The sequence below is a fragment of the Dipodomys ordii genome, unplaced genomic scaffold (genome assembly GCF_000151885.1).
Source record: "Dipodomys ordii isolate 6190 unplaced genomic scaffold, Dord_2.0 Scaffold1, whole genome shotgun sequence".
Taxonomy (NCBI): Eukaryota; Metazoa; Chordata; class Mammalia; order Rodentia; family Heteromyidae; genus Dipodomys; species Dipodomys ordii.
This window is the reverse complement of record NW_012267217.1, coordinates 66,504,513-66,516,115: the sequence shown is the minus strand read 5'-3', so window position 1 is coordinate 66,516,115 and position 11,603 is coordinate 66,504,513. Positions and strand designations below refer to the sequence as shown.

The following is an 11,603-nucleotide window of genomic DNA, read 5'->3' as shown; positions in this document are numbered from 1 at the left end:
ACCACCTTTTAACCAACCAACACCCTACTAATGAGCATCTGGGTTGACTCCAATCCGCCCCAGGTACAATTAGCACTTAATTCCTGGAGTTTAAAAACTGGCACCACCACCACCTTTATTTGAGCTTGACTTTTCAACTGGAAAACAAGATTTAGCAAGACTAGGATTAAACAAAATTGTAATTTAAAAGATATTTTCACATCTGTTGAAAAAACTGAGTCAATTAAACAAATGTAAATAAACAAGAATTATGAAATTGTCACTACAGCAATCATTTCTACTTATGAAATTCATATTTTGAAAGGTAATAACAATTGGAGTATGTCTGCAAAAGACTGAGATCGTGAAGTTTCTACAAACTATCTTATATGAAACAGTTGAAGAATTCAATTAAATATTTATTGAACAAATGCAGAATGAATGAACTAAGGGGTACTTGCACCTGAAGATACAATACACAACTTCAACTATTCAGAGACCTGTCACACAAAGATGAAAGGCTTGTTCGCTGTTTCTTCAAAAGGAAGAACTTAAACTGAGAGATGAGCACGCACGCACGCCCGAGGGGCTGAAGGAGAGGGCTACAGTGCTGTGCCAGTGTGCACGCACCCCCACAACGCACTGCACCCCATTCTGCCCTCTTCTCAAAGACAACTGAGAACGTAACGCTTTTTGAGCTCTCTTGTGCCCCTTCTTTAGGGCCGGCCCGCAGCGCCAGCAATGGCTGCAAAGCACATTGGGCCTGCTCCCTCAAGAAGCACTTGCTTGTGGCTCGGCTGTTTGTGTACTCCACATGAAGGATTCTCTGGAGGTGGAAGGAAGGAGCACATGCTGTCCACTGGGGGGTGAATCTCAAGTCCTGGCAGCTCGGCCCAGGGCCAGGGCTCTGCCAACCCCAAGTGCACCCACCAGCAGCAGGCGGGGTGAAGATGGCCGGACGGCCTGTGCACGGGAGCAGGGGGCAGCTTTCATGAGTCACTCAGAAATGCACACTAACCGCGTAACCCTGCTGGGTGCCACCAAACCTATCTTGGTACGAGTGTGCCTGCTACAGCAACTACTCAGCATAATGCTCAAGGACAAAATCTATATAATATACTTTATATTATATACGCATCTTATCACATACTCAGAAAGGAATGCCGAGTGCACATTCCATCTGGTAGATTTGAAAATAAAAATTTACATTTCTGTGTTTGTCATTGTACAGGACTCCGAAGGTAGATCTTGAGCTCAGAAGAAGCAGTCAGTTTTCAAGGAAAGCCACATAATCAGTCAGCCTGGCTAACTGCTGTTCATTGGGGATGGGTGGAACAGGGGCAGGCTCTGTGTGTGAAGAGAAACACATGTCAAGTTAGAGAGGAGCATGGCCAAGCTTCCACCTGGCGACCCCCCCATCCTAGCTAGCCTTTGATTTAACAAGAAGCTGACTCTTACAGCTACCTGACTTGAGACAAAATCAGGCCAAGAAATCTACACTTCTATGAGCATATGGTTTTGCCAAACTGGACATTAACATGTCTTTTATCACCTCTGCTGGTCAGTGTTCTGTGCGAAGGTTCAAAATGCTTAAGGTGCAATCTCTTCTACAGGAGAGCACAGAGCTTGGAAAGGCCCCACCCGTGAGACAATTACTCTAGGGAGTGAATACAAAGTGCATCCATGTGCCTGCTACAACTCTAGGGGCAGAGGACATGGTTAATGAACACAAACAAACCTCAAGAATCCATCCTCAGGGAATTTGCATTCTAGCACTGAGTTGCCATAGTAATTGGGGGATGCCCTCTGTATCCACATCAGGGCCTGACACAAGCAAAGTTAGCAAAGTCTGTGGCTGGCAGAAGTGTGCCACTGTTCCAGGTCAAAGTTACGGGAGCCCAGGACTTCGCATTTATAGCCTATTATTCTTGTTGTTAGGACTTTTAACCTCTGTGTTTTAGAGCTTAAAAACATACAAACATTATATAAAAAAACAACAACAACAAAACGTTTTAAATGAACACAGAAAAATAGATACCTGATAAAGGAATAAACCTGTTAAAGGAAACATCCAGGGCACCTGCAACTAAACAAAGACAAGCGAGGTCACCGCAGTCTTCTTCTCCAGTCCCACTGCAGCACTGCTATCCAGCCACGGACTGGGCTCTCACCCTCCGACACTGGGGGACTGCCTTCCCCACGCCGTGGGCCCGACCCGCTCCCTTCCCCGCACAGGGGCCTGACGCGCTCAGTCTTCCTCACCTGCAATGGCTGGGGCTTGCTCTCACCCGGGTGAGAGGGCCAAGCAGACTAACACCTGATTTGACAATGGCATTTTAAACAACAGAGAACTTGGGTGGAGGCAGGAAAACGTATGCAAGTGGGCATAAAACCTGGCTCTGCAGGCCTGGCACAAACAATGGACAGGCTATAGACCCGAGGCCTCAAAAAGAGGCTAAAAGGAGCAGTCTATGTGCCTCTAGTACAAGAAAAAGGAGCTCTGAGTCTTTAACTTCTTTCTATAAAGTCAGTGATACTGAAGGATATGCACAATTAGAAACAGCTCCATAAATACCAAGACTGAGGTTAATATTTTAAAAAACCAACATATAATAGTCTTTTAAACAAGAATTACACACTTTTAAAGTTTAAACAGATTAATTTCTCATAGCACTAATGGCCCGGAATTGGAACTAAATGTATTAAAAAAAATTAAAGTACAACTAGGAAACCTTCAAGAGCCTTTCTGCTCTAACTGCCTAAGTCCCATGTCTACATTTAGCAGGTGAGTTAGTACCCCTGCACCAGTATGGAGCTCTTATTGTATGGCTCAAGGTCAGGGCGTGGCGTGAGTAGTTCTGAGCTCTGTGCTGTCAGGGCCTGGGGCTCCGCCTACCTGGCTTCCTGGGCAGCACCATTCTTGTGGTAGAGTCAGCTTGCCATCCTTGTTCCAATATTCCTAAAAGTATGTGTTTCACATATTAATGAAGAAACTGCAAAAGTTCTACAAGGTGTCTAGACTTCACTTGGTAGTAGACCTGACCAGCTTAATTCAATGCTCACGTATCTGCAAAGGTGTACTGCCAAGTCATGCAAACCTATCTTAAAAGATATTTCACTCTATCTGCTCTAATCATGAATCGACAGACTATAAAGTATTAGCCTAGTCAATATTACTATAAGCAAAGATGGGAAAATACGTGCGATACCTTTGTCATCATCCTCTCAGTAACCCAGTAAAGATGCTGGTGCTTAGGGTACCAACTCACGCCATCATCACAGCCATCATTTACCAAGTGTGGGAAAATGAGGTGCGGGCATTAGTGATTTCCCCAAGGCTAGCGTGCAGCTGTAAGGCAGATGGGGTGGGATGAGCACCCGTGCCCAGGCCACCTGCTAAGAGCCAGGAATGTGGGCTCTGCACTGCAGGACCTATGGGACAGTAAACTATACATCAGTCATGAGTACATTTCTGCCTGAGAACGAAACGGTGTGATTGAAGAGTTCTGGGACTGGGGGTAAAGGACATGCTTGGCACGTACAAAGGCCTGGGTTCAATTCCCAGCACTAAATAACACCCTCACAGTGCCTTGCTCACTCCGCCTAAGTCCAAACTGCACTAGGCCTGGCACTGAAGAGTAAGAAGTAGAACTTTATGTAGCTCCCATCCAGTTGTTAAATCCAACTGTCCACCGTATGCACACAGAGGATACAGCATTCGACTGGCAGGAGTACACAGCACTCTAGCAGCAGGAGTGGGTGCAGGTACAAGGGAATGGGGAAGAAATAGTAGGAAAGAAATGGGCTTGAGAGGGATGAGGGAAACTGCCTTTCAAAGTGGGGTGAATTAAGGATTTCTAAACAGAAGCCAAGAGAACAATGAAGACGCATCTTCTTAACCAATGCACAGGTGGGGCTCAGTGCCTGCTCTAGTCATGTGCTAGACTATAGGTGCTTCTTGTCCAAACCTTGCAGGAAGCGGTATGAGAAACATGTTTCACATCACCTTCCCAAGAAACAAATCTCCCCTCACCTGCACCAGGAAGGGACTGGACCGCAGTGTGTGCAGCTTCTTTGCCCCTTGTGAGTGACAAGCTGCCCATACCTTTCACAGCCTCCTCGACAGGAAGTCCAACAAAGGCAGCAAAGTCATCTGCAATGATGGAGGTATAGGCCTGCGAGACCAGGGCGAAGGCGCGTCTCCTTGTGGCTTCTGTGGTAGAGGTGGAGGGTTGGGAGAGGACAGAGCAGTATTTAAAACCACAGAGCTGCAGAACAAACTTGCTAAGTAGAGCATTCACTCATCCTTATGCCCATGCCTGCATCCAACCCCAGACGCTTCTCCCAACCCTAAACTCCACCCCGGAACGATTCTAAGGTAGGGGTGCCGGGCACCAGGCACAAAAATGCCTCCCTAGAAATGGCTCACGTCCACACTAAATTCAAGGCTGAGAGAGCTGAGACAGTTCCTTCCAGAGGAACCCAGCTAGCTCACCTTCTGCTCTACCACCCCCTTTTGGAACATGAGGGGTTCCTCTATAGGCTGCCAAAATGCTTAGGAAACATTCTGGATTTTACTCCCTCCTTAGTAGGTAAACGCACACATTTAAACTCCACAACATGTTGAAAGTCCCCTGAAATTTCCTGCAGACATGGTCAAAGTTCTCCTGCAGCTACTTCAGGAGCCCCTTGGCTCTCAGGCAAGTGTGAGACATTCTTGTTCTTGGGCTTTTTCCTCCCCCATGGCCTGAAACCCCTTCTCTGTCAGTGTCCCTCTGTCCATTTATAAACTTCCTGCAGTGTAAGTTTCTAACTTATCAAGCTTCCTTCACCGCCGATGGCACATAGCTCCATTCATACATTGCCATGACCTTCCTGGTCTATCTACGCAGATCCCTCTAAGTCTCCACCAAGCTGTGAGCTGAACGCATGCTGCTGGTGTGTGTGCATCGGGTACCACCCAGCCTCAGGCTGTGTTTTCTCCCAGTTGAACTCAGCCACACTCCTTCCTTTCCTGTGGAGCCACTCAAGCTCTCATTGAGCCATTACTTGCTCTTTCCCATGTCTTTCTACTCTGTTCCTTCCTTCTCTCTGCCAACCTCCAGACTTTTAAATGCAGACTTAGAAATGCAGAAAGTTCTTTAAGAAGGTGATCAATACATAGGGGAGGAAAATAAACAAGGCTGCAATGGCAAAGAACATTTGTCTAACAAAAATGTAAGTATAGCCAGGTGCCAGTGGCTCACACCTACAATCCTAGCTAATCAGGAGGCTGAGACCTGACAATCGTGTTCGAAGCCAGCCCGGCAGAAAAGTCTGTAAGACTCTTAGCTCAATAAACTACACAGAAAAAGCTGGAAGTGGCTCTGTTGCTCAAGTATAGAGCACTAGCCTTGAGCACAGAGAAGCTCAGGGACAGTACCTAGGCCCAGAATTTAAGCCCCAGGACCAATTTTAAAAAAAATATGGTAAGCTTACCATATTTTTAAAGTAACTCTTTAAATTATGCTGGTCAGATTTCAGGAATAGAGAAAAAGCAACGAACATGAGTGGAAGAGAAAACAGGGAGGAGGAGAAGCAGAAAGAGGCATAGCTGGAAAATGAAGAGTATAGAGGAGGTAGAAGTTGATCAACAAAGGAGCAAGGATGAAGGCTGGTGCTCCCAGAGCATGCTTACCATAGCCTGACGAACTCTAACGCCTGCGTTCTGACCCTCCACTCTGCAGCTTGTGCCTGAAAGGCCCTGTCTGAACTCATGGCAGAGGGTGTTCAACACACACTTAAGTGTCTGTCACCTACCAGGCGCTGCTCATCAGGGAGCAGTCAGTGCCCTGCTTCCCTAGCCCGCCTCCAGCCCTCCTAGCTGTGCTGGCAGTAGGCGAGGTGGGCCACCGGTGCCTTTGGCAGATGGGCTTCCATCAGGAGGTTAGAGGCCAGAGCAAGTCAGGAAATGTACTTTCTGCTCCGTCTTGCTCCAGCCAACCTGTATCCACGGGGATAGTCCCTTTTCCACAGCTGCAGAGACATTGGTCCCCCGGTACAGCCAGTCGTGAGTGCTTTACCAGTCTTGCAGGTTTTCTGGGAGGTAAGTCTGTTTGAGAGCCTCTCTTCAATCGTTCTACCTCATTTTTCTAGTAAAACTAATTCAGAACAGAATGGGAAGGCATTGCTGGGGGCAAGGGGGGAGGGGCACGCTGGAAACTTAGTGCTCAATGTAGTGACCATGAGAAAGTGGGATCTTAAGAAGGAGGGCCTAAGGGAAGGTGCTCAGCTCCTGGGGCACTGCGCCCAGAAGAGACCAACGCCACTCTTCCAGGTCCCCACTTAGTTTCAAGAACAAGTTTTTGGAAAAAGCAAGCCTGGCCCTGTCTGGCTTCTTGTCTAACCACGTGCTCTCTTCACCACTGTGATGCCATCCACCAACCACTAGGGGCACTCATGAGAGGTCAAAGAGATGGAGCTATCCCATCTCAGGCTCTCAGCCTCCAGAAACTGTGGGCCAAATAAACCTCTTTCATTTATAAAGCACTCACAGACCCTGGACCGACTAAGGTAATGGCTGTTCCTTCTTTTTATTTTTTGCTAGAACCAGGGTTTAAGCTCAGGACCCTGTGCTCTCGCTCAGCTCGCTTGTTAGGCTGGCACTCTACCTTTTCTCCCCACTCCTACCCCCTAGTTAATGGGGCTTAAACTCAGGATCTTGTGTTCATGCTTGGCTTTTTTGCTCAAACCTGGTGCTCTGCCACTTGAGCCAAAGCTCTCCTTCTGGCTTTCTACTAAAGAGTATTTTGGAGATAAGAGTCTCAGATTTTTCTGCCTAGATTGGCTGTGAGTTGCAATCCTCAGATCTCAGCTTCTTGAGTTGCTAGGATTATAGCAGCCACGAGCACCCAGATACACTGGACCTCTTGAGCCCTATTTTTTTCTGGTTATTCTGGAGACGAAAGCTCTCGGACCTTTCTGCCTGAGATGAACCTGAACTGTGATTCTCTGGATCTCAGCTTCTCAGCCACTGGTACTAAGCTTGACAGTGATTGTTCTGAACTAGAAAACAGGTTTATAATACACCAAAAAGCGAAAGACTAAACCCTGGAGTCATTCAACTCTGTCCTGAGACCACTCTTACCAGGCAGCATGCTACGGAGGAAAATACGGCAGCATTCATGAATCTGGGGACTTTCACAGGGTTTAGTCACACAGGGTTATTTTGCTCAGGCCAGTCTGAAATGAAATCTCGATCTCCTCTGTACCAGACAGATATCATGACAGAGACGAGCCACTATGCCCAGCTCTGACTGAAAACTCTGCCATAACTTGTTTCCTATAGCAAACCTTCTGGTTTCAGCCTCCCCAACAGCCAGGATTCCAGGCATGAGCTACCACACTTGGCCCGTTTATTTTTATTTTGCTAGTCCTTGGACTTGAACGCAGGGACTATACACTGTCCCTGAACTTTTTTTGCTCAAGATAGCACTCTACCATTTGAGCTATAGCGCTACTTCCAATTTATTGGAGATAAGAGTCATGGACTCTCCTGCCACAGCTGGCTTTGAATTGAGATCCCCAGATCTCAGTCTTCTGAATAGTTAGGAATTACAGGCATGAGCCACTGGTGGCCAGCTCCCAATGTAATTTTTTTTTTTTTGGGTCCGGTCATTTTTTTTTTTTTTGGATCCGGTCATGGGGCCTGAACTCTGGGCCTGCGAGCTGTCCCTCAGCTCTTCAGCTCAAGGCTAGCGCTCTACCACTTGAGCCACAGTGCCACTTCTGGCTTTTTTCTTTTTGCTTATGTGGTGCTGAGGAATCAAACCCAGGGCCTCATGCATGCAAGGCAAGCGCTCTACCACTGAGCCACCTTCCCAGCCCCCCCAATGTAATTTTTAACACAAAGAAATACTACCTCTAAGTGCTTCCATGATTGGCTGGACAGTCTCAGACCACTGGTGGGCGTTGATGGTCGTATAGATCCCAGGGAAATCTCTTTGCCAGATTCTCTGTCCTACTGACCAAATTCCCCCCAGTTCTGAATTTGCCTACAAGAAACAGTATTATATTTGAAAGCATTGCTAACTCGTGTAATTTATCAGTGACTACATCTTAAAACAAAATACCAGAAATAACATGAAACTTGTTAGTGGCATAATTAAAGAAATAAAACCAACATTTCTTTTAAGAGTTGCAATTGTTCTTCTATTAGCAAAAAGGTTTTCAGATACTTTGCACACTGGTAACAGAAAATACTTATAATCAGATACACATTTTTATTACAACAATAAATTAAAGCATGATATCTCAGAATTAAGCCTGGGGCTCATTATCTTAAGTATTATTGTTTCTAAAGATGTTAGCATTTATTTTTCATATATAGACAATTATCATATTGTATATACATCTATATGTGCATATATATATATATATATATATTTATACATACTTTGCCCAAAATACTCAATCAATTAATATCAGGCTGTCAATCTAGGAAGTCACACACTACTGCCTAGAATAGTTTCCACTTATACTGAAACTATGTATACATACAATAATTCTTTAGTTTACCAAGGAATCTGAGTTAACAACTCATTCTCACTCTTACTTAACAGGATGTCAGGGAAAGAAATTAACTTCATTCTATTTTGCAAGACACTTCTATTTTATCTACTCTTCCATCGAAAATCTAGTTAGCAAAACTAATCTTAATGTTACTTATAAAAAAACAAGTTGCAAAGTAAGCACCACTATCAAAAACTGCACGAGGCAGGTACAGTCACCAGCACCCACTGCCTCCACCCTCCCGCACTGTTTCCTTTTCCTGCTAATAATGGCAACAGCTTGTAAGAATCTGATCAATAAGTTGAATATATACTTCTATACCATTCCATAGAAATTTTAAACTTCTGATTGGTAAAACTGACATCTTAACGTTAATACAAGTTTAACAACAGTTTTTGTGACATAGGAAAGAAAGCAGGAATTTGTAAGAAGTTGCTGTTTACGTGAATGCTACTGCTGTATTGAAAAAAACAAGTTGCACTGAAAGAATACTTACAGATTTTATAGCAGGTGGAATCCTTTTCCAAAGGTACCTTGCATTATTCCTAATTTACATAAAGAAGAGCAATTTAAAATCTCAGTAAATAAACAGTTACTGGTTCCAATACAACATATAGATATGTATTTCAAAATACCAAAGTATTATTTTGTCATTTTTATTAGACTTTAAAATAAGACCCAGCTCTTAAATTATGGCCAAACTAAGTAACATACAGAATTGCAGATACAAAGATAAACAATGTTATACACTTAAAAGGCTCTGCCACATCCTGACAGTAAGTAGGGAACACAGTTTTTCTCCTTAGAATTCCTTCTCCTAGTGGGAGAAACGTCTTTCTCTGAAGCCTCAAGGAGGAGTTTTTAAAGGTACTGGAACAAACATAAGATAGCGGATTAAAAAAATAAAGATCCTGGATTAGTTTTTGAAACACTATCACAAAGGGTTTGCAGGAATTTAAGCCAAAATAGAACCAGAAACCATCAGTGTGTACTAGGACTAAAGAGATTCCTGTTCTTTAGGATAGATGCTTTCTAATTTTCCTTAAGGAAACAAATTTTGTTAAAAAAAGAAAAAAAAAAAGCTTTCAAGAAACCTCACAGACATCACAGACACTGGTAAGCAATTCTCCTTCAGCTTCCTCCGTTTTCCCTTTCAAGCTTCTTTTGGTCCTGTGTACTATATTTAAAATTAAGTAAACAGCGGGTGCTCGTGGCTCATGCCTGCAATCCTAGCTACTCAGGGAGCTGAGAACTGAGGATGAAAGTTCAAAGCCAGCCCAGGCATAAAAGTCCATGAGACTCATCTCTAGTTATCCCATAAAAAGCCTGGATGGAGATGTGACTCAAGTGATAGAACATTGGCCTTGAGTGAAAAAAATGAAGTGACAAAGAGAGGCCCTGAGTTCAAGCCCTGTACGAAACATAAACAAAGGTCATAACTTTTTAAAAGCAAAAACAAGGTCAATGATTACTGACATTGTGCCTTCTTGTTTAAAAAGAAAGAAAACAACCCATGAAGGTTTTAGAAAGTGTATGTAAAGTAAATGTATTTAAAAGAACCTCATTATAATTCACTATGATCCAACAGAAATCCTGGAGCATATTACAATAAAAGATATAGTTCATTGTGTCTGTTCTGTGGTCTATTTTGATGTAGAATTCAGCCCAACACAGGAAGCTGCTGCTCTTAGTTTAAGTAATAGGTACTTACATGTCATTATGGAGCAAATATAAAGCTAGAAGCTGACCATATACTGGGGGGGTAGCAATTCCTCCAGGGGCCTAGAAGGTCAAAAGTAAGAGAGGAAAAAAAAAACTCATTTAATCGTATACTTTCAATAAACAAAGAACATGACATTAATTCTTAATGAGAAAGCCCATCTTATACTACTACAGACTCAGAAGGAGCAGGAGAGAAATTGTAAGTACTAAACTCCTGAGCAGTGAGTTTGGCTATGTCATCAGCTGTGACATTATATCCCGTTGGGTCTCAATTTTATTTTCTATACAAAAACATTCAGATAAAATCCCTCCACCAATTCTCACATTTTGATTTAGGTCATCTTACTCTTGTAGGAAATAAAGACTGCACAGATTCCTAAGGCACGATCTTGCCCACTATATCAGACGTGCGGGTATCTGTGAGGAACAGTAAAGTCACCGCTGAGTTACAAAGTAATTTCTTGTCTCATTCATCAGATTTACTCATGTCCATTAGCCGGCGGCTGCTTCCACGGGTGTCCCCATTCGCTTTACATCATTATAAATGCTTAAGTACCTAAGAAAAACCTTAACAGTTGCACAACGCAACTTCCATTTGGCATAGAAAGAGAACAGCAGGCTCAGTTGAGTACAACTTCACAAGACTAACGAAGGCTCCTTCTGTTTTGTTTCTAGTCTGTGTGCTACCTGCACTATCAGTAATAATAACAGTAATAATAGGACCCAGGACCCCCACTCTCGCCCGACGACGTCCGGAGAAGCAGGTCGGTGAGTTAAAGCGAAGATGCGCAAGGACAAATGAAATGCTCGGGGCCGGCCAGGGGTCCGGGTGCTCGTCCCGGGTCTCCCGAATCGGTCGCGGGGAGGGGGTCCAGGCCTCCGGTCGCCCCCGCCCGACTCCGCGCGTCCCGCTCGGCGAGCGCCGGGCGCCGGCGAGCCCGGCCGCGTTTCCCTGGAAACCGGCGCCGCCCCGAGACCCGAGCGCCCCAAGGCGCCTTCCGGCAGCTACCTCGAGCTCCTGGTTCTCGCATTGATCCAGCAGCTTTTTGAAACTGAAGGCACTTTCCGCCATCACCGCCACTGGCATCTTCCCGGCCAGACTCGCCGCCGCGCTTCCCCGATGGCCGGACCCCCAGCTGCCCTTCGGGGCGTCGCGCTTGCGGTGACGTAGAAAGCCGCCGCCGCCGAGCGCCCGCGCGCAGGCGCGATGTCGTGTCCGTCGCGTCGTTAGGCAGCGTCGGGTTGGAAGAGGAGCCGGCGCTCTGGCCGGGCGTCTCAGTGCTCTGGAGGACCCGTCGGGCCGCGCCGGAAGCCGCTTCCGCTTCCGCCGCGCGTGGCAAAGGCGCGCGGGA

The 11,603-nt window shown here is 45.3% G+C and overlaps 1 protein-coding gene across 1 annotated transcript; it reads right to left on the bottom strand.

The window, feature by feature from the left end:
- Positions 1–380: 380 nt before the first annotated feature.
- Cops8 (COP9 signalosome subunit 8) lies at positions 381–11,474 on the bottom strand. The gene is made up of 8 exons (XM_013012197.1): positions 11,261–11,474; positions 10,241–10,311; positions 9,026–9,074; positions 7,880–8,012; positions 4,085–4,192; positions 2,876–2,938; positions 2,018–2,065; positions 381–1,326 (listed from the first exon to the last, which is right to left on the bottom strand). Exons 1-8 carry the CDS (start codon positions 11,336–11,338, stop codon positions 1,247–1,249), a joined length of 630 nt encoding a protein of 209 aa, XP_012867651.1. The 5' UTR covers positions 11,339–11,474; the 3' UTR covers positions 381–1,246.
- Positions 11,475–11,603: the final 129 nt, after the last annotated feature.

Coding starts and splice junctions, on each gene's coding strand:
- Cops8 (XM_013012197.1), bottom strand. CDS start 11,338: ATGCCAGTGGCGGTGATGGCGGAAAGTGCCTTCAGTTTCAAAAAGCTG. Junction 10,312..11,260: donor GCGAGAACCAGGAGCTCGAG/GTAGCTGCCGGA, acceptor TTGACCTTCTAG/GCCCCTGGAGGAATTGCTAC. Junction 8,013..9,025: donor TTCCACCTGCTATAAAATCT/GTAAGTATTCTT, acceptor TGTTTCTTGTAG/GCAAATTCAGAACTGGGGGG.